The sequence below is a fragment of the Odocoileus virginianus genome, chromosome 3 (assembly GCF_023699985.2).
Source record: "Odocoileus virginianus isolate 20LAN1187 ecotype Illinois chromosome 3, Ovbor_1.2, whole genome shotgun sequence".
NCBI lineage: Eukaryota > Metazoa > Chordata > Mammalia > Artiodactyla > Cervidae > Odocoileus > Odocoileus virginianus.
In genome coordinates, this window is record NC_069676.1 from 84,840,387 (window position 1) to 84,864,326 (window position 23,940).

General features: G+C 38.0%; 1 protein-coding gene across 1 annotated transcript in view; it reads left to right on the top strand.

Annotated features, from left to right (window-relative positions):
* ADGRV1 (adhesion G protein-coupled receptor V1) overlaps window positions 1–23,940 on the top strand; it is a 544,484-nt gene that overhangs the window by 211,569 nt on the left and 308,975 nt on the right. Inside the window, exons 75-79 of the mRNA XM_070465812.1 lie at window positions 1,835–1,952; window positions 2,874–3,045; window positions 11,475–11,717; window positions 16,410–16,817; window positions 22,279–22,463. Coding sequence (XP_070321913.1) covers window positions 1,835–1,952; window positions 2,874–3,045; window positions 11,475–11,717; window positions 16,410–16,817; window positions 22,279–22,463 — 1,126 coding nt within the window. The remainder of the gene's footprint in view (window positions 1–1,834; window positions 1,953–2,873; window positions 3,046–11,474; window positions 11,718–16,409; window positions 16,818–22,278; window positions 22,464–23,940) is intronic.

Below are 23,940 nucleotides of genomic sequence, written 5' to 3' on the forward strand. Positions count from 1 at the left end.
CTGGTTAGGGTGGTGGTTAGGGTCCTTTAGGGACTCAGGACAGCAGCTGTGTTCCAACTGGAATGGACGTGCTCCTCAGTCAGTTTGGCATACCCACGCATACCAACATGGCGCACTAATACTAGTCAACATGGCGTACCAGTGCTCAGCCATATGTCAGCCCTGAGTCTAATTCCCCAGGCAGTTCCCATCAGCCAGCTCCGAGCCTAACTTAGCAGTCAGTCAGTTGAGCTTCAGTGAAGTTCTCTAATGTTTTTCTTCTCTACCTAACACCAAGCATCTTATACACGTAGCAAATGATTGACTCCTCTTAGAATCATGTGGTGTAATTCATCAGCATTTTTGCATGTGAAATACTCTGATTTCCCTTACTCTCTCTGTGAATGTTCCTGTCTTCTCCTCCTTACCTGGCTTTTTATTTTAAATTAGTATTTCTCTTTTAACTATATCATTAATTTTGCTGATTCCTCTTATCTTTAGCCTTCAAAATCATTCACATTTAGATTTTAGAACAAATGCTCAAGATAAATCAGGGGAAAATAGTTTATTTAGTTTTGTTTCCGATCATTGGCACTCTGGAAGTCTTGATTCATCTTCCTAGAAACTGGACATCAAGTTTATCATGGTAGATGCTGCAAGGAAAGTATTATACTCCTTAGGACCATGCTAGTCACTATTACATTGAAAAAGAAAATGCAAGTTCCGCTTTGAGAATCTTATAATCTGTTTATTATTAATTGAGAGACCAAATTCCTACTCAAAGTGACAAGAGAAGAATTGCTGCTGAAGAAAAAGAGTTAAGGTCAAGTTCCAAAGCAGGACTAAGATGCAGTCATAGTGATTAATTGGTGAGGATGAGGATGGGCAATGGCTGAGACAAAACACCCCTGAGGCACCAGGACAAGAGTGGTCCAGTCACCTGCACGTCCCTAAGCCGCAGGCTCCACATTTACTCACACTTTCGAGACAGATCAGTAGTTTTCTGTTTCCTTGCAGAAGTTCTGTCTACTTGGAACCTCAGGTTTCAGGGTGATGGGTACAAGTGGTTTTTGAGGCTAATTCCGCTGGGTCATTGCTTTCAGGATCACTTTGCAAAACTGGGTTCTTGAGAAATAGAAAGCAGCAGGAGCTGTTTACTGATAATATCTCTTGTCTGAGAAGCTAGCTTATGTGTTGGCCAGGGTTTGGAGTGGCTGCTTCAGCGTAGTGTGGGCTGTGGGTTTGTTCCAGTTTTTGACAGTTGTGTAGTATGATGGTGCCTCCAACTTCAAGAGTTGCTCGGAGGAGTTTTCTTTTACTGCAAGATTCCCAAGTTCATTAATAGTTCTGTTTTTCTCTGGGGAAAATAATCAGATGTTTAACTTCAGTGGTCTTTTGGTCAGCTGTCTCATAGGGAAGTAAACCAATCAGATGAAGGTCATGCAGTCACTAAATATTTATTAAACACTGTTCTTGGTACTAGGGATACAGCACTAAATAAAACAATTGCTACTCAGTAGAACTTATATTCTATCAGGATGTGCTAACTTTAAACAGCAGTATCGAGGACTGAAATAAAAAAGCCTCATCAGAGAGAGATGAGCATGTATATCAATGTGGGGAGCAGGATTTGATGTTTTCTTTCTTTTTTTGTTCTCACAGTGTCAACTACCTTGATGTGTTCATTTTGATTCTAATCTGTTTTGGGTAAAGATCTTTTAAAAGTTGTAGCTCCTGCCTGCCCATTCACTTGTGAATTTCTCACCTTTATACCATCTGAACTGAATAGATGAGGGGAACATTGGAGATCTTTTAAAGTCTTTGGTGTACTATAATCTTCTATTTTTCTTTTCAGGGAGTGATCTTCACAATGGCATCATAGGATTCAGTGAGGAGTCCCAGAGTAGACTGGAGCTAGGTGAAGGAACTGAGATGAGCCGTCTGCATCTTACTGTTACAAGGCAGCCAAACAGGTTTGTTTATATCTGTGTAGAAGGCATAACATCCTGTGTATCTACATAGTGTTTAATTTGAATTTATAAAGTGGTAGAAGCAGATGAAATGTTGGTAGAAGAAAGTGATGCGGAATTTGATGTCAGTGTTCAGATACTCTCGTTTCTCTGGAGTAGGAAATGGCAACCCACTCCAGTATTCTTGGCTGGAAAATCCCATGGACAGAAGAGCCTGTCAGGGTACAGTTCATGGGGTTGCAAAGAGTCAGAAGAGATTGAGCCCTGACTAGGGCTGCCTGGAACATTTAGTACTTTATGACGTACCATACAGATGTCAGATTATGTAAGTCACCACTTCATCATGTTTACTATTCTCTGTCACTCTGCATATACAACCATTTACTATTTAGGAAGATTTGGATTGCCGGTATTTTGCTTACAACTTAATGCAGTATAGCACACATCTGACTGTTCATGATGTACGTACACTTGGTATGCACATGGGTACATGTGTCAGTGTTTCCTTTTCCATTTTGGGTCTAAATATTCTCAGAAAGGATAGATCATCTCTTGTCCTTTATAGTAACGACCACTTTTAGCAGTAGTGTTTTTCCTTTAGGAAGATTCTTGTTAAAAGACAAATGAGGAACATTTACTTCAAGGCAGTGGTTCTCTATAATTTTTATTTTCATATTTCTGGTACATAGCATCCAGAATTATATTTCAATAAATACTTAATCATTACTGAATGGAGTGTGGTCAAAGAATGCCACATAAACTCTGGCCTTAATTTCTTAACTGTAGTGGGCAGAATTGGTTATTTTCAGCATTATCAGTGGGAGAGATGCTTATATTGGATGAGGAGGTGCACTCGGCGTAATGTTAGCCACAGGAATAATGCACTCTGTGACTGCATTGGCATAAGCTTTGCTTTGTTCCTAGAGCCTTCGAAGATGTCAAGGTTTTTTGGCGAGTCACATTTAACAGAACAGCTACTGTGCTCCAGAGAGATGGTGTGAACCTGGCGGATGAACTTCTGTCTGTATCAGGGACCACTATCTGTATGGCAGGTCAAACAAAGTGCTTTATCACCATTGAGCTCAAACCTGGAAAGGTAAGAAACAGTGAAGCCCAGTGTTGTAGAATTCTGATTGTATTTCTTTAGAATTAGTCATTTTCAAGCTACTTTGTTGAAATGTATACATGCATACATTACGTGGAAATTCTTTGTGTCTCGCCTAGCTGCGATGTCTGAGTCTCTTTGAGTATTTGTAAATAAGCGCGTCAGTTGTACACCTGAGACTTATATATGTTGTAAGTCACTTGTATCTCAGTAATAAAGAAGCTCATCAGTTTTTATGTTCTATTTCTTGTCATTTCCTAGATTCTTCCTGGCTCACCTGATCACGGGGTGAATGGTTCCTTGAGTTATTTTCAGCCCGATTAGTCTTATTTCTGATTACTCTGAATGTTTAGTTCTTTTCCTTTTATCATATCTATAGATTTGATTACATTGTTTTGTATCCATAGATTTCATCCTTAGAATGAAAGTTCTCTTATTCATTATCCCTTTAGTTAGAGAGGTCAGTTCTGATCTACCAGAGAGTCACAGAGGCCGTGCTTAGGGAGCCTTTGGATCAATTTTTCTTGGTTCACGTTGCACATGGCACCCAGGAGCCAAGTGTTCCTCTCCTCATTCTAATGGAATCTGCATTAATCAAATGGTATTGGCTGTTGAGGCTCTAACAGAGTTTTAGTCATTTAGTAATCAGGTATCGCTTCTTAAAAAATGACTATTCTATGATACTTTAATGTCCAAGGATCACTCAGTAGTATTTGTTCCTTGCCTACCACTTAAATTATTAAATTCAAATATTTGATGCAAAAACTAGCCACAATATTTTGAATGTTCAAAGGTATCACGATTTTTTAATACATGCCAAAAACTTTAAACAGCAGAAAAGCATTGCACAAATAAAATTATTTCCAAATGGGTAGGTGTATTTAAACCCATTCTAAATAATAATCTTGTAGATTTAACTATTCATTCATTTTTTTTGTCTACTTGGTTTTTCACCTTCTGAGGATTCCTGAAACAGTTATATTGATGTTCTCTAAGGTTACAGTGATACATATTTTCATACCTTGAAGAATTGTAGCAATTTTGATGGTTCCAGAAGAGAAAGACGACTCCTCTCAGACCACTTCAGGTTACTTGGTTATCGCCACTTTGTTCTTTGTTAGGACCACAGATCCTGATGCTTGTCTGAAGCTGTTTCAAATGAGAATTGCTGGACAGTGGATTGAGATCCATTTTATGACTTGACTTGTGAGATCAACATGTTTTTTAAGTTCACGCTTTACAGGTTAATTTTTTCAGCCCATGAGTTTTCCACAGAATGATTTGCTCTTTAAATCTTGCAGTGCTGCTTTATGCTAACCATTGCCCTGTCACTGTCAAACATTGAGCTGGTCTACAGGGGCATTGAAAAGATAGACCTGCCTTGTCAATATCTTGTCATATTTGTGAGGGCAACCTGGAGGCTCCACTTCATAAGAAATGAGATGCAGGGACTTCGTCAGCAGTCTGGTGGTTAAGATTCCGCCTTCCAGGGCAGGGGCCATGGGTTTGATCCCCGTAAGGTCCCACATGCTAAGGAATGTGGCACAAATTGAAAAGAAATGAGATAGTAAGTTTATGATCTTAGTGCATCTTTGCAGTTCATCTATTCTATCATATTTGAATGAACATAAAGTTGCATCATCTTTCACCTTCTGTATGAGGTACTCTTTAACTTCTGACATGCTTTCATTTGTATGCATTTCACCGGTCCTAAAAATTTATTCCTATTTTTGGTACAATTTGTATTTTTTCTAGAAATAATTGTCTTACTTACGTTTTTTATGAACTCCTTCCTACGTACATGCAAAGAGAAGGATGTTTACCATTCACTAATAAATCAATATATACTTAATTAAAGGAATAACTTTATTGATATACTAACATAGACCTGCCTCTTGAGAAACCTGTATGCAGGTCAGGAAGCAACAGTTAGAACTGGACATGGAACAACAGACTGGTTCCAAATAGGAAAAGGAGTACATCAAGTCTGTATATTGTCACCCTGCTTACTTAACTTATATGCAGAGTACATCATGAGAAATGCTGGGCTAGAAGGATGCACAAGCTGGAATGAAGATTGCTGGGAGAAATATCAATAACCTCAGATATGCAGGTGACACCACCCTTATGGCAGAGTGAAGAGGAACTAAAAACCCTCTTGATGAAAGAGAGAGAGGAGAGTGAAAAAGTTGGCTTAAAGTTCAACATTCAGAAATCTAAGATATAGCATCTGGTCCTATCACCTCATGGGAAGTAGATGGGGAGACAGTGGAAACAGTGTCAGACTTTATTTTTGGGGGCTCCAAAATCACTGCAGATGGTGACTGCGGCCATGAAATTAAAAGACGCTTACTCCTTGGAAGGAAAGTTATGACCAACCTAGATACCATATTAAAAAGCAGAGACATTACTTTGCCTACAAAGGTCCGTCTGGTCAAGGCTATGGTTTTTGCAGTGGTCGTGTATGGATGTGAGAGTTGGACTGTGAAGAAAGCTGAGCACTGAAGAATTGATGCTTTTGAACTATGGTGTTGGAGACGATTCTTGAGAGTCCCTTGGACTGCAAGGAGATCAGTCCTGGGTGTTCACTGGAAGGACTGATGCAGAAGCTGAAACTAGAATACTTTGGCCACCTCATGCGAAGAGTTGACTCATTGGAAAAGACCCTGATGCTGGGAGGGATTGGGGGCAGGAGGAGAAGGGGACGACAGAGGATGAGATGGCTGGATGGCATCACCGACTCTATGGGCATGAGTTTGAGTAAACTCCGGGAGTTGGTGATAGACAGGGAGGCCTGGCGTGCTGTGATTCATGGGTTTGCAAAGAGTCGGACACGACTGAGCAACTGAACTGAACTGAACTGAACATTACCCTATACATTAAAACTAATAAAATATTAATTATACACTGTTACACTCACATTTTTCATTTTAACCATTTAAAAAATACATTACCATAATTTTTCTCCTTTAAGTACCATTATGTTATAGATTCAAATTCATCTAATTTTAATTACTTACTAAATACTTTTATTTTTGCTATTGTTATTGTTCAGTTGCCCAGTTGTGTGACTCTTTGCAACCCCACAGACTACAGCACACCAGGCCTCCCTGTCCCTCACCATCTTCCAGAGTTTGCCCAAGTCCATGTTCGTAGCATTGGTGATGGCTTCCAGACACCTCATCCTCTGATGCCCACTTCTTCAATAGTCATATCATAGACACTGAAAGATCTACCAAGTTACTCTTGTGTCTCTTCATATTGCTTTAACATCTCCGGATACTTATTTGCCTTATAGCAGTAATCTGTGTTTTAGAGCCATCTTGATTTTTCCTGCTCTAAGACATCCAAGGATTTGATTTCTTTTATCAGAGTTTCAGAGATCTGAGTCTTTGTTCTGGAGATAGGCATGAGAGTTGATGGTTGACCCAGCTGCTTCTGTGAACCATCTTGGTAGTTATGGAGCTAGAAAACAGATTTAAAATATTGAGTTCCCACTGATTTTTTATCCAAGAATTTCATTTAAAATCATTTTGAAATTGAAGTATACTTAATGTACAGTGATGTGTTAGTTTGTATGTACATGTGGGCTTCCTTGATGGCTCAGGTGGCAAAGAATCTGCATTCATTGCTAGAGAACTGGGCTCTATCCCTGGGTCAGAAAGATCCCCTAGAGAGGAGAATGGCAACCCACTTCAGTATTCTTGCCTGGAGAATTCCCCGGACAGAGCTGCCAGGTGGGCTACTGTCCATGGGGTCACAAAGTGTTGGACATGAATAAGCAACTAAACAATAACACATATGTGTATGTATGTGTGTGTGTGTGTATATATATATATACACATACATACATTTGTCTTCATATTCTTTTCCATTGTAGGTATTGCAAGGTAACAAGTATAATTCTCTGTGCCATACGGTAGGTCCTCTTTACCTGTTTTCTGTATAGTAGTGCATATGTACTAATCCCAAACTCCTAATTTATACAAATATTATTGTAGTTTACTTTTCTTGAGTGGGAGTTTTATCAGTCACTATGCTTTCTATTGCCCTGAAGAAAAGGAGCTGAAATTTCAACATTCAAAACTTTTGGTCATGTTATTCTACTTGATAATGTTTAAGTCCTCCTCTTTGCATTTGTCTGAATAGTCTTATGCCTTCCTCAACCCCCACAACCCAACATTTCCTAACTCTCTTTTAAAGACTAATAAAAATATCACTTCCTCCAGTATGTCACCCACATCTTCAGTTTTGTTATTGTTCTGTTGTTCAGTCGTGTCTGACTCTTTGCGACCCTATGGACTGCAGCACGCCAGGCTTCCCTGTCCTTCACCATCTCCTGCAATTTGCTCAAACTCATGTCCATTTAGTTGGTGATGCCATATAACTCTCTCTTCCTTTGTTGTCCCCTTCTTCTCCTGCCTTCAATCTTTCCGAGCTTCAGGGTCTTTTCCAATGAGTCAGTTCTTCGCATCAGGTGCCCAAAGTATTGGAGTTTCAACTTCAGCATCAGTCCTTGCAATGAACATTCAGGATTTATTTTCTTTAAGATTGGCTGGTTTGATCTCTGTGCAGCCCAGGAGACCCTCAAGCATCTTCTCCAGCATCACAGTTTGAAAGCATCAATTCTTTGGGACTCGGCCTTCTGTATGGTTCAACTCTCACTCCATACATGACTACTGGAAAAACCATAGCTTTGACTAGACCGACCTTTGTCAGCAAAGTCATGTAATGTCTCTGTTTTTTAGTATGCTGTCTAGGTTTGTCATAGTTTTTCTTCCAAGGAGCAAGTGTTTTTTAATTTCATGACTGCAGTCACTGTCTGTAATGATTTTGGAACCCAAGACAATAAAGTCTGTCACTGTTTCCATTTTTCTCCCCATCTATTTGCCATGAAGTGATTGAACCAGATGCCATGATCTTAGTTTTTTGAATGTTGAGTTTTAGGCCAGCCTTTTCACTCTCCTCTTTTACCATCATCAAGAGGCTCTTTAGTTCCTCTTTGCTTTCTGTCATGAGAGTGTTGTCATCTGAATATCTGAGGTTATTGATATTTCTCTTGGCAATCTTGATTTCAGCTTGTGCTTTATCCAGCCTGGCATTTTGCATGATGTACTCTGCATAAAAATTAAATAAGCAGGGTGATAATATACGCCTTGACGTACTCCGTTCCCAATTTGTAACCAGTCCATTATTCCATGTCCAGTTCTAACTGTTGCTTCTTGATTTGAATACAGATTTCTCAGGTGGTCTGGTATAAGGTGGTCTGGTATTCCCATCACTTGAAGAATTTTCCACAGTTTGTTGTGATCCACACAGTCAAAGGCCTTAGTGTAGTCAGTGAAGCAGAAGTAGATGTTTTTCTGGAGTTTTTGCTGTCTCCATGATCCAGCAAATATTGTCAGTTTGAATCTGGTTCCTCTGCCTTTTCTAAGTCCAGCTTGTATATCTGGAAGTTCTCGGTTCACATACTGTTGAAGCCTAGCTTGAGAGACTTTTGAACATTACCTTGCTAGCATGTGAATTGAGTGCAATTGTGTGGTAGTTTGAACATTCCTTGTCATTGCCCTTCTTTGGGATTGGAATGAAAACTGACCTTTTCCAGTCCTGTGTACTGACTGCTGAGTTTTCCAAATTTGCTGGCATGCTGAGTGCAGCACTTTCACAGCATCATCTTTTAGGATTTGAAATAGCTCAGCTGGAATTCCTTCACCTCCAAGTAACTTTATTCATAGTAATGATTCCTAAGGCCCACTTCACTTCGCATTCCAGGATGTCTGGCTCTAGGTGGGTGATCACACCATTGTGGTTATCTTGGTCATTAAAATCTTTTTTGTATAGTTCTTCTGTGTATTCTTGCTACCTCTTCTTAATATCTTCTACTTCTGTTAGGTCCATACATAAGATGATAGAAGACCTGTGTTCAAATTTTGCCTCTTCCACTAAATAGCTTGTGACAACAGACAAGTTGCTAAGGTTTCCTGAACTTCTCAGACTTGGTGGAGTTTATAACAGGGCCGTTATATTAAATGAGATAATGAATGAGAGTTATTTCACATGGTTCTCGGCAAGAAGTTGGCTCTTCGTACGGTGGCTTGGTATTACTGTTATTCAGAATGGATGGGAGTGGAGCCAAGTAGTAGCCACACCAACACTAGTAGTAGTTTAAACTACTAATTGTAGTTTACAGTACAGTGAACACAATGCTACTTTCATCTGTAGAGTTACACCACTGATTGATGGTGGATTTTCCTAAGTTCAGTCTGTCTCCTGACACTCAACTTAACGTTTTTCTACTCTTACCTTATCTCTAATTATCATCCCTATAGTCATTCAGTTTTTTTATATTCAAGTTATAAAGAACTTAAGTAACTTTCCCCAGATTGATTACTCAGTAAAGATTAAAATTCATCTTTTGAATTCCAATTCATGTACCCTTTCTCTTCTGGGTATCTTATGGTTCTATGGTTCTACCATATGGTCTGTATTAGCAAAATGTATGAAGGTCATCGTTATTTAACTTAGGATGCGTTTCTTAACCCACCAAGTTTGTTTAAACTAAACAAATTGTTGAAACATTTGTTGCACATATTTCTTAAAGAACTATTTAAGTGAGATCTTGCTTATTTATTACTTGGCTTGCTTCTGAGCAGGTCTGGGCCCACGAAAAATTATTTTATACTAGTTGGGCAAAAGATCATCTTGGAATGCTGCTGACCTAACTAGGAAAGGAACTTGAGTTCCTGTGAGGTCTCTAGTCATATTTAGGTCCAGAGAGGTTCGGATAACCATCTGTGAGTTTTGCTTTCCCAGTATACTTCAGGCATATTCTTTGAACAGAGTATTTTGTTGTTAGACTGAAAGATTCCTTTTGTCTCTTCTAATTATGTGTTGGCACCCATCTGCACATTTGTTCAATTTGCATGGTTCCCTACTTAGATAACAACATATTTTTTGACTCAGAGTAGTTATAAGTAATGTTTTAATCATCATCACAATGAGAAGAAATACTGTACTGAAGAAAAGACAAGAATTTGTTGAAATGTAATATTCTGAAATTCTTAGTTAAATTTTTGTGAACTCAAGCTCATTGACCATTAGGGAATAATAGTTGTTGAATATAGTTACCCATACTTTTCACGTGCTTCAGTTTATTTTATTTACCAATTTAGTTTGTCAAAAGTGGGGAAAACATATTTACCTTCATTTCAAAATTTACTGAGAGTTAATCAGCAAAATAAATAAAATCTATATCACATGAAAACTAAATATGTTTCTTCAGACAAGAGAAAGAGATTCAGTTCATTTACTGTGCTACTTAGATATAAATCATTTTGAATAATACTGAAGAATTTGTTGTGTTGTTTCATGACATAATAATTCTCATTAAAATGATCACAAAACAAATGATGACTAAGATCCTTGCTGATAGAAAAAAAGAATGCATTATATCAAGTTAGACAGTGAGACATACAATTGAAAATGCATCAGCTTAGCTTCTTGGAATTATGCTAGGAAGCTAAAAATGATGCTAAGATTTCTTGATTATTATGTAAGAGAAAATAAGTAAAAACAGGTGATTAACAGTGCGTTACAAAATTGAATGCAGGCTTTAGAAAATAAATTATTTGAGATTGTTGACACAGAACTGAGGGAAAACATGACCTAACTATAACCAACAGACTAAATTTAGATTTCTTGATACTGAATTTAAGGAAATTTTGAATGACACCTAAGGTCACTAAATTAACCCATCAATATTTGGCCAATTTATGTAAAACTTTTAAAAATAAAACATTACAAAGTGGAAGCTCCGTTCTCTCTGTCCTGTGTTTTCAGCTCCACACCCTGCCCTACCCTCAGTGCAACCCCTCCACCTGAGATCCCCACTGTCGTGGTGTTTTGTTTTCTTTTTTACCCTTTCGCGAAATACGCATCCGGTAACAAAATGTAGTAAGCTTTATGTAATTAAAAATTTTACATTTGTTGTAGCATGGCATGCATGTCATTATCGAACTTGATTTTTTACTCTTTGTCACGTTTTTGGATCCATTCACATTGAAATATATTGAAACAGTTCATTGTTCTTAACTACTGGATAACATTTTCATTGTGTGAATATACTTTCTGTATCCTTTTGTTTATTGAAGTATATGTGTAGATTATCTCCTGACATTGATTTTCTAGTAAGATGCTCTCCCAGAGAGAGTAAAGGTGTTGAAGAAAGACCAAAAAAATAAATCTCGTGACAATCTAACGTAAGAATTTAATTCTGTAATTATACAGACTGTATCTCTAAATGTATACTTATTTCTGTAGTAGTGTGTATGACTAATGTTATTTCTTAATGTCAGAATTATTTTAAAATAGAAATATATTAGTAGTTATCATTCCCCCTCCTGTTTTTTTCTCATTGGCAGATACCTCAAAGTGAAATACACTTTTTTGTGGAACTGTACGAAGTAACAGCTGGAGCAGCCCTAAACAATAGTGCCAGATTTGCACAGGTTAAATTATTCCAGCCTGATAAACCTCCAAGTCTCGTGTACTTCTCTGTGGGTTCTCGACTGCCAGTGGCTCATAAGAAGGCCACTCTCATTAGTCTGCAGGTGGCCAGAGACCATGGGGCCGGACTCACAATGTCTGTTAACTTCAGTACCCAGGTAAGCAGGCAGCAGGTATTCACACAGGAAGCTTTTCTTCCTTAACTATGGCATGTGTCATGAAGCAGAGAAGATTTGATATATTATTTTCTGATGATACAATCATAACTCACATTATGTTTATGATATTAAGCTTTAGCTTTGACACAGTTCAATTTTTTTCACTTAGATCATGTTTTAAAATGATAGTCTTTTGCCTTTTTGTTTCTTTTGGAAAAGTTGATTATACAATGCAAAATGTCTTACATACATCTGTTCTATAAAATCTGTAGAGATTTAAAGTTTCTTTAGGATGTAACTGTGTAAGACCAGAAACAAAAAGTATGGGTCTGTGTTCTGATTTTTACCTGAACTAGTTGAAAATCTTGTGTAGGACTTCAGATATTAACTGTGTGTTTCCTGTGACCTTTGTTTCTTTAAATCCATGGGTTCAGGAGACTGTCTCACAGCTACTTTTAACATCCACTCTATTAGGTGACATCAAGTGAAAGGGAGGAAGTATTATGTTTTAAACTTTATTTTAGGAGCAAAACTAATGTGTTAAGACAAAGCTGTATGTCTGCTCCCTTTGAAGCATGATTGTGGAGATCGGAGCTTGCCCACTGTGGCCGTCTGTATTTCCCTCCCCTGGATCTGTATAACTCCCAAACCCCACAGTTTGAAAGCTGCCCTTCTGGACAGTGCTGCCATTTCTTTTGTTTCAAGATTCCAAGCCTGGTGATACTTTGGGCCTCAAGGTTTCTAAGTTGTGCTTTCATGCCACGTGTTGTTTAGTGTGTGCTGGTTGTGTTACTGTTGGGTGGCTCAAATGCGCAGAACATTCTGTGCGTGAGATACAGCAGATGTGCTACCAGTTTGCTGTTAACAGTCCTGTGAGTGAGGGATTGGAGGTGAGGACGGTAGCTGTGGGTAGTGAGCTGTCCTGGAAGCTTGCCAGGAAGAAAAGTTGTCTTTTTAACAGAGTCTACAGCTTGGCAGGCCAGAAGATGCAACTCTATCATATGAGACTCTCGAAATAAACTCCATTCTAAATAGCCCGCAGTGGTATGAGCATGAAAAGAAGTATTTTGATTCATTGGGAGCTTTTAGCATTTTTCCTTTTAAGCATTTAAGATGGTAAGAGAAATGAGAAAAAAAATACGTGTTCTTTCTTCTCCCATGAAATATATATCATCATATGCTCTCTACTTTGTAGGGCAGAAGAGTGGAAGAAGTGATAAAAAAAAAAGATTTGAGACTTATTTTAAACTAGTTCATACACTCAGTTGAAAGGGGAGTTGAAAATGCCAAAAGAAGAATCTGAATGCCAATATCTCTATCATACTCAGTTATGTTCTTTCTAGATTATTCACAAATGATCCCTTATAAAACACATGCTGTCACTAGCATGTAACTCATAGCATTTTAATAGCGCTATAAAAATCAACATAGAGGAGCCCTGTGGTGATGAAAATGTATCTTGACTATATCAACATTCATATCCTGGTTGTGATACAATTATGCAAGTTGTTATTAATATCTATGAAGGATGTTAGGAAAGGGTAGAGGAGACCACTCTTTTATATTTCTTATAAGTGCATGCGAGTCTGTAATTATGTCAAAATACAAGGTTTAATTTTAAAAATTAGAAAAAATTTACCTCTCTGGTCTGATTTTTTTTCATTTATTTTTATTTGCTGGAGGCTAATTACTTTACAATATTGTAATGGTTTTTGTCATACATTGACATGAATCAGCCATTTATTTATTTTCCTGTTGCTTCATCGCTCTTGAATTTTCTGTCTTTGAATGCTGGGCATATTGTTAGAAGAGAAAGTCATATAATTCAATTTTCCAGTAGCTAGCAAGTATGAGAAAATAATTATGGACCAAGTTGCTACTAGGGACCAAGTTGCTATTCTGTTAACAGTAATACTATTCTTGATTTTACTTTAAACAGCTTTTAATAATGTAGTTAATAGCTGTAGTATACCTACAGTATACCTATCTTCAGTAGGTCAGCATTCCCAGTATGTACATACTATAAATTCCTATATATCTCCATATTTCTGATCTAAAGGTGAAGGATATAAGGACTTGAGATAATGAAAATATCACTCATTCCAGTTATCTTTAAATAGGCCTGTAGCTAAGCCAAGTTTGAAAACCAATTCCAGATATTTCATTTGTGTATGTGTGTACCAGTAAGAATATCTTTCCTTCTTATTCTTACACTGGTTATTCCACCAAAAGCTGTTGATTTTCACTATTGCTTTTAAATTGCATAGTGCTTCTTCTTTGTGTTTGTTACATGTATTTTACAAACATGAGAACATTTTGATTGTTCTAGTTCCTTTAAATGTCTATATTGTGAAATTCTATAAATTCTACCAGAAAACAGTGAGCATAATGTGTATGTGCAATTTACAGTAATAAAATCACCACCACGTAGCTTAGAAAATGCAGCTTTATCAGATGCTTAGCACTGGCTGCCATGAACCTTCTCTGCCATCCTGAGAGGGGAGGATAACTTCTCGGCATCTTGCAGATAACCTCTATCCTAAATTACACGATGAATTACTACCTTGCTTTTATTTATAGTTTTACCACATACCATATGCCGTTTAGGTTTACCTGTTTGGTAATTATTGAGATGAGATTCTTCTAGTATTGTCTCACGATGTGCTTTTTTTCGTTGTTCAGCAGTATGTTTCTGAGAAACGCCTGTGCTAATGTATGTAGTTCTTTCATTTTGACTCCTATATGGTTATCTCAATGAGTAGTTTAATTTCTCCATTCTGAAGCCAGTAGACTTTTGTGTTGCCTCCTTTAGTCTTTCCTCTGACCTCCCACCATTATGCTGCAGAGACTCTTGAAAACCCTGTATGTTCACTGATTTTTCACTTTTTGCCACCCTTGGGCACTTCCTCCTCTGGAAGCCAGCTCTCCTTTGGGCATCTGGAGCACCACGCTTTCCCACTGTTAACTCTTTTCTCTTTGGCAGCCCCTTCCTGTTGCTTCTATTAGTCTTTCTGACCAATAAATTTCAGGGTCCACCTATACTCTGTAGGCTAGACCATCCCCACCTGTTTTCTTTAAATATCCTGTGTAAAATGAGAACTCTTGAATTTTTATCACTAACGTCTTCACCACCCCAGATCCAGACTCATTTATTTGATTGCTGTTACTTGGCATTTTCATTTGAATTGTCTAAAAATCATCTCAAGCTTAATATATATGACATATATATAATGGATAACTCTTATTTCACCCTTGGTGATATTTCCCCTAGCTTACTGCCATTCATCCAGGCAAATAGCTTGGAGTTATCCTCATTCTCCTCTTCTTTTGCATACAGCACTGAATTAATCAGAAAGTCCTGCTGACTCTACATTCTAAATATATTCCCAGTCTGAGCTCTTCTCACCCTCTCTACTCCTACAACCAAAGCTACCATTATTTCCTTTTTCTGCAGGAACTAATGTAAAAATCTCCTATCTTTTCTCCCTGCTTCCATCCTCTCCCCTTGCTGCAGCCTAACTGTCCACAAGAGCCAGATCGCTCCCAAATATATGAAATAAAGTATGTCACTCTCCTGCTGGAATCCTCCAGTGACTTCCTACCACACTTTGTATCAGGGACATATGTGATCTGACACATACATCTTCAAATTGTTAGTCAGCTCACAACTGGAGAAGTTCTGTGAGGCTGTTATGGCATTTCTTCTCTAATTCTCTTTCTTGATCTATTCTAAGGCATCTAGCTTTCCTAACCTCATCACTGTATGATGTGTATTTATCTCTCTAATTTGTCTTGGGAGATTAGAAAAATTAAAAAACTCCATGTTTTATTTTTTAAAAAAATTAAAAAAAATACAACATGGTTATATTTTAATACATAACCGAAAGACAAAACACCATAGTAAATTGATGACAATAAAATACAATGTTTCCGGACTTCCTTGGTGGACCAGTGGCTAAGACTCTGAGCTCCCAATGCAGAGGGCCTGGGTTCAATCCCTGGTCAGGGAACTAGATCCTGCATGCCATGACTGAGAGTGCATTTTACAACTGAGGGTCTTGTGTGCCACCATGGAGATCGAGATCCTGCATACTGCAACTAAGACCTGGAGCAGCCAAAAAATAAAATACGATGTTTCCTTTGCATTGCGTGACAAACGGTTAACATTCTCAATCATAAATGAGTTCTTAGACACCAGTAGAAAAGACTTTGACTTATCAAGGGAAATGGAAAAAGAAAGAAGAAAAGGAAATTACACAAGTGACTAGTAAGGATTAAAGCATATGTGAAGGTGACTGAGCTGAACAATAAAAGGAAAAAAGGCAACTTCTTTGTAATATCATAATTACCAAAGATTAAAAATCTGACATTTGTGTAGTTTAAGGAAATATAGCCACATTAACACTGGAGGACAAGATTGATGAGGGTTCATAGTGAAAAGTGAAAGTGAACGTCACTCAGTTGTGTTCGACTCTTTGCGACCCCATGGACTGACTATACCGTCCATGGAATCCTCCAGGCCAGAACACTCCCATAGAAGGAGAAAATCTAATGTGGACTAAAACTATAAATTTAAAGCAACACCTGTCTTAATACCAGTGTTGTGGCCCATCAGATTGTTTAAGAGAAAATTGGTTCTGGACGAGATCAGAGGTTTATAGTTTCACTTAAGTGGTGTTGTCTAATTTCTAGGAGTTGAGAAGTGCCGAGACCATCGGTCGTACTCTCATATCTCCAGCTATTTCTGGGAAAGACTTTGTGAGAACCGAAGGCATCTTGATCTTTGAGCCTGGCCAGAGAACCACTGTTCTGGACGTCATCCTCACGCCAGAGACAGGGTCTTTAAATCCATTTCCTAAACGCTTCCAGATCATGCTTTTTGACGCGAAAGGGGGTGCCGGAGTTGATAAAGTGTACGGGACCGCGAACATCACTCTTGTCTCCGACGCGGACTCTCAGGCCTTTTGGGGGCTCGCGGATCAGCTGCAGCAGCCCCTGGATGGCGACATTCTCAACAGGGTGCTCCACGGCGTCAGCGTGAAAGTGGCCACGGAGAACACGGATGAACAGCTCAGCGCCGTGCTGTATTTAATAGACAAGGTAAGAAGCCCTTGCGAGTGTTAGCAGTTTCATACTCTTTTTTAAAAGACCAAAGCCACATGCAGTTATCATATCAGTTATGATGAATTTATATGGTAGAGTCGAATTTCTGAATCTCAGAGTGGAGTTCACCATATCTGACCCTGTGTTTTGCTTGGATGGGACTGGTGCTGGTTTGGAAGTTCAGAGAAGGATGAGTTCTCTACTGCAGCAGTAAGCACAGACTGGTGTCTGAAAAGAGGCTTCGGAGGTCAGAAGCTCCAGGCTCTTGCTGATACTTCTGGAAACTGCATGGACATCTTCTGAGATAGTGTGCAGTTTTTCTAAGTCCATAAATGAGGACTCGGACTAGATTATATGGCTCTTCTAGTTGAAGTGCTATGAAGCTGTTGCCCTTTGCTTGTTCCCTATTCCTCCTGGCTATTGGAAAGAATTTACTGTAGGAAATGATGTTACTTAAATTTTCTAATGATGAAATAGTATAGTACAATTGCAATTTGATTTAGGCTATGAAGAGGGAAAGAATGCACAGTAACTGTATTTTAGAAAAGATACATTAAAAAGCTACATATTAATGGTTGAGAATCAACACATATTTAACTGGAGCTGTCAGGTAGTACATCTTGATTCCTTTTTTTTTTTGAATCTGTCATGAATAATGAAACTGAATTATGAAAGAAGATCCTATGGAAAAAATGTAATTAACTTTTTTTTGAGTAACCATTAATAAACAGTATAAGTTCTCATATATTAAAACAATTTATGTGGAATAGGTAACTTGGCAATTATTAGAGGCATGAAATATGTTTGAAGTGTTCTAAAATATTATAAGATCAAGTAGAAAACATTATTTGTATTCTTAAAATGATTTTATTTCCACTGAAGTTGCCTGTGCTCTGATTATTTTCAAATCATGTTATTGTTACTAAATTTTTTCAATGTTATGGCATATTGTTTTCTTGAAGCTGTTTGTATGTCAGTACTGAAATATGATGATTCAAGTAACTGACATCATTCAATAATATTATACATAAAATATATGTTATATCAAGAAAATGAAAATTTCTACTAACAGAGAAGCCTTAAAAAAATAGAAATCTATAACTTGTTCAGCAGTGGGAAGGCTCAATAACATAGAGACAACAGTTTTCTATAAATTAACCTATAAATGGAGTATTCAGTTCAGTTCAGTTCAGTCGCTCAGTTGTGTCTGACTCTTTGCAACCCCATGAATTGCAGCACGCCAGGCCTCCCTTTCCATCACCAACTCCCGAAGTTTACTCAAACTCATGCCCATTGAGTCGGTGATGCCATCCAGCCATCTCATCCTCTGTCATCCCCTTCTCCTCCTGCCCCCAATCCCTCCCAGCATCAGGGTCTTTTCCAGTGAGTCAACTCTTCGCATGAGGTGGCCAAAGTATTGGAGTTTCAGCTTCAGCATCAGTCCTTCCAATGAACACCCAGGACTGATCTCCTTTAGGATGGACTGGATGGATCTCCTTGCAGTCCAAGGGACTCTCAAGAGTCTTCTCCAACACCACAGTTCAAAAGCATCAATTTTTCGGTGCTCAGCTTTCTTCACAGTCCGACTCTCACATCCATACATGACCACTGGAAAAACATAGCCTTGACTAGATGGACCTTTGTTGGCAAAGTAATGGCTCTGCTTTTTAATATGCTATCTAGGTTGGTCATAACTTTCCAGGGAGTAAGCGTATTTTAATTTCATGGTTGAAGTCACCTTCTGCAGTCATTTTGGAGCCCCAAAAAAATAGTCTGACACTGTTTCCACTGTCTCCCCATCTATTTCCCATGAGGTGATGGGAGCAGATGCCATGACCTTAGTTTTCTGAATGTTGAACTTTAAGCCAACTTTTTCACTCTCCTCTTTCACTTTCATCAAGAGGCTTTTTAGTTCCTCTTCACTTTCTGCCATAAGGGTGGTGTCACCTGCATATCTGAGGTTATTGGTATTTCTCCTGGCTATCTTGATTCCAGCTTGTGCTTCTTCCAGCCCAGCATTTCTCATGATGTACTCTGCATATAAGTTAAGTAAGCAGGGTGACAATATACAGCCTTGACGTACTCCTTTTCCTATTTGGAACCAGTTTGTTATTCCATGTCCAGTTCTAACTGTTGCTTCCTAACCTGCATACACATTTCTCAAGAGGCAGGTCAGGTGGTCTGGTATTCCTGTCTCCTTCAGAATTTTCCACAGTTAATTGTGATCCACATAGTCGAAGGCTTTGGCGTAGTCAATAAAGCAGAAATAGATATTTTTCTGGAACTCTCTTGCTTTTTCGATGATCTAGCGGATATTGGCAATTTGATCTCTGGTTCCTCTGCCTTTTCTAAAACCAGCTTGAACATCTGGAAGTTCTTGGTTTACGTATTGCTGAAGCCTGGTTTGGAGAATTTTGAGCATTACTTTACTAGCGTGTGAGATGAGTGCAATTGTGGGGTAGTTCGAGCATTCTTTGGGATTGCCTTTCTTAGGGTATTAGTACTATCAAAATATCAGTAAAGTCTTTTGGGTTTTTAAAAATTAATCAAAATGATGAGTTCACCTGGGAGAACATGCATCAGAAATTTTATGAAAAAGATGAAAAATGATAGGGACCTTATTCTTCTCAATGTGAAAATAAGAAGTTATAGTGATTAAAACAGGATGAACTGGTGCTGTCACAGATATTCAGATTAGTAGAATAAAACAGAAAGTGAAGATATAATCCAATTACATATGAAAATTTCGTATACGATAAAAGTGACATTTCAGGTGGGTGTGTCAGTTCAGTTCAGTCGCTCAATTGTGTCCGACTCTTTGCAATCCTGTGGACTGCAGCATGCCAGGCTTCCCTGCCCATCACCAACTCCCAGAGTTTACCCAAACTCATGTCCATCACCTTAGTGATGCCATCCAGCCATCTCATCCTCTGTCATCCCCTTCTCCTCCAACCCTCAGTCTTTCCCAGCATCAGGGTCTTTTCCAATGAGTCAGTTCTTTGCATCAGGTGGCCAAAGTATTGGAGTTTCAGCTTCAACGTCAATCCTTCCAATGAATATTCAGGACTGAATTCCTTTAGGATGGACTGGTTGGATCTCCTTGCACTCCAAGGGACTCTCAAGAGTCTTCTCCAACACCATAGTGCAGAAGCATCAATTCTTTGGCACTCAGCTTTTTTTGTAGTCCAAGTCTCACATCCATACATGACTGTTGGAAAAACCATAGCTTTGACTAGACGGACCTTTGTTGGCAAAGTAATGTCTCTGCTTTTTAATATGCTGTCTAGGTTGGTCATAACTTTTCTTCCAGGAAGCAAGCATCTTTTAATTTCATGGCTGCAGTCACCATCTGCAGTCATTTTGGAGCCCCCAAAATAAAGTCAGTCACTGTTTCCATTGCTTCCCCATCTATTTGCCACGAAGTGGTGAGACTGGATGCCATGATCTTAAGTTTTCTGAATGTTGAGCTTTAAGCCAGCTTTTTCACTCTCCTCATTCACTTTAATCAAGAGGCTCTTTAGTTCTTCTTTATTTTCTGCCATAAGGGTGGTGTCATTTGCATATCCGAGGTTATTGATATTTCTCCTGGCAATCTTGATTCCACTTTGTGCTTCATCCAGCCTGGGATTTCACATGATATACTCTGCATAAAAGTTGAATAAGCAGGGTGACAATATACAGCTTTGACATATTACTTTTCCTGTTTGGAACCAGTCTGTTGTTCCATGTCCAGTTCTAACTGCTGCTTCCTGACCTGCATGCAGATTTCTCAAGATGCAGTAGTTATTATTCTGTAAATGGTGTTGATACATCTGATTGAACCATTTGAAAGTAAAATATTAGCTGTATCTCCATGTTAAACCCACTCCAAAATAAATCCCAGACTGGTCAGAGGTCTAACTGTAAAGCTGAAACCAGGAAAGTAGTAGCAGAAAGCATGGATGAACCACTTTTAATATAAAAGTTTATATTGGGGAAGTTCTTCTAAATATAAAAATGCAGAAGTCATAAAGGAAATGATTGATAAACTTGACCACGTAAAGTTTAAACAAAATTTCTCTTTGCATATACCACAAGAAAAATCAAAAGGCACCTCAATTATATAGTCAGAGCTATAGTTTTTCCAGTAGTCATGTGTGGATGTGAGAGGTGGACCATAAAGAAGGCTGAGCGCTGAGGAATTGATACTTTTTAATTGTGGTGTTGGGGAAGACTCTTGAGAGTCCCATGGACTGCATGAAGATCAAACTAGTCAATCCTAAAGGAATCAACCCTGAATATTCAGTAGAAGGACTCAGCTGAAGCTGAAGTTCCAGTACTCAGTGCTTTGGCCACCTGATGCAAAGAGCTGACTCATTGGAAGAGACCCTGATGCTGGGAAAGATTGAAGGCTTGAGGAGAAGGGGACGACAAGGGACGAAATGGTTGGATGGCATCACTCAATGGACATGAGTTTGAGCAGTCTCTAGGAGGTGGTGAATGACAGGTAAACCTGGCGTGCTGCAGTCCACGGGGTCACAAAGAGTCGGACATGACTGAGCATCTCAACAACAACAACAACAATATTTATAGTCAATTATATCCCAATAAAACTGGAGGGGAAAACTAAAAAAAATGGTGCTTAATAGATGTGGGGAATATTTGTACAAATACCTGTATAATGAGTATTTAAGCATTACTTATAATAACAAGAATTGGGAAAACTAGCCATTAAAAGGGGCCTGCCGTATCCATAAAATGTGACATGTTTTCACAATTTAGACATATAATAATTAGAATAATGACTTGTAATGAAACAAGCATTGAAAATATAGGGTTGAAATTTTAACAATAAAATATGAGGTGCCAGTTAACTTTGATGAACAGTGTATTTTTTAGTATAAGTATATTGCAGATAAATCACCTTTGCTTTATCTGGTATACATTCATATGTCCCATATGTATTTCATATGTACTTAGATTCAAAAGTATAGGATAGGATTTCCAATTGCTGATAGAACTTTGCTCTATAGGGTCTCATATTTTAAGTAAAATTGTCTCATTTTTAAGTTTTATTATCTCCCAGATTCTCAGTTCTTTGAACCAGAATCTGCTTTATGCTATATATGTCTTTCATAAGGCCGTATGAATTGGAATAGATGTAAAAGTGAGTTCAATTTTGACTCCTGATATTTATTATTGCCTTTAGAATTAAGTGACCCATGCAATCCTTTGGAGCTTTATCTAGATATTATATAGAAAATATTCTTGTGATGATGCCTTCTCTTTATTTTTTAAAGTTAAAATGTATTTGACATTTAAATGTCAAGTATAATTTTGACACTACTCAAATTCTTCATAGGTTCATGTTTATTTTTGTTAATGTTAGTAACTGGTCCAAAGAACACATTATACCTTATGTATCATTTAAGCAGTTGATTTTTTAAGATACAGTTTCATACTTGGTATTTTTTTCCAGATAACTGTTGAAGGAAGAAAACAAGCATTAAGCATTGAAAGCCGAAGTCTTTTCTATGAGATCCTTTGTGCTCTTGTTAACCCAAAACGCAAGGACACTAGGGGATTCAGTCACTTTACTGAAGTGACGGAGAGTTTTGCCTTTTCTTTACTGACTGATGTTACCTGTGGCTCTCCTGGTGAAAAGTAAGTATCTTTTAATATAATACCATACCTTACATGTATTCCTTTACAGGGTAGAAAGTAATAAGAATGCAAATTGACATTTTGATGATGTAACTAAGGCTTATACAATCAATGAATTGTACCTGATGGGCAAATTAAGTTAACTTTTGAAGAAAACATAGAAACTACATCCAGAAAAAATTAATTTATACTGTCAATAATATATTCTTCTTGTTTTGAAGGGTCTTTTAAAAATAAAACGTCTTGTTATTTACTCTTTTTTTATATAATGAGTAGAAGATACATTCTGAATGGGAAAAAAAAAGATGATTCCAACTTTTAGATTATTTCAGGCCATTTTTAAAATTGTGGTAATGTATACATAAGACAGATCTTACCATTTAAACTATTTTTCTGTACTTCCTGGTAGCTCAGATGGTAAAAATCTGTCTACAATGCAGCAGACCTGGCTTCAATTCCTGGGTGGGAGAGATCCCCTGGAGAAGGAATGACAACCCCTCCAATTTTCTTGTCTGGGGAATCCCATGGTCAGAGGAGCCTGGTGGGCTACAAACCGTAGGGTTACAAAGAATTGGATATGACTGAGCGGCTAACACTTTCACTTTCAAACTGTTTTCAGGTGTACAATTCAGTGACACAGTATATTCATGATTGTTGGGTCACCATCCCTAGGATGCATATCCAGAACTGTCATCCTCTCAAATTAAAAATCTCTACCCATTAATAACTCTCCATTCCTCCTTCCCTCTGTCCTGGTAACCTCTATTCTACTTCTTAATCTCTATTCAATTCACCTATTCTAGCCATCTCGTAAGTGGAATCATGTAATATTTGTCCTTTGTGTTTGCTGTACTTTGCTTAGCATAACGTTTCTTCAGGTTTTATCCATGCTCTAGCATGTGTCAGAAATTCACTTAAATTGTTTTAATTGCTGTATAGTTGATTTACAATGCTGTGTTTCTGCTCTGCAGAACAGTGATTCAGTTATACATACGTATATATTCTTTTCATGTTCGTTTCTCTTATGGTTTATTACAGGATGTTGAATATAACCCCTGTGCTATACAGTAGGACCTTGTTTTTTATGCATTCTGTACGAGAATAGTTTGCATCTGCTAACCCCAAACCCCCATCCCATCCCTCCCCTGACCTTTGGCAACCACAGGTCTTTGAGTCTGTTTAGTGGATAGGTTCATTTGTGTTCATTTCGATTCCACATATGTGATATTATAAGTGATATTATATAGTATTTGTCTTTCTATTTCTGATTTACTTAGTTTGATAATCTCTGAGTCCATCTGTGTTGCTGCAAATGACATAATTTCATTTCTTTTTTATGGCTGTGTAGTACTCCATGCTATATATGTACTACATCTTCATCCATTCATTTGTTGATGGTCATTTAAGTTGTTTCCATGTCTTGACTGTTGTGAATAATGGTGTTATGAACATAAGGGTTCATGCATCATTTTGAATT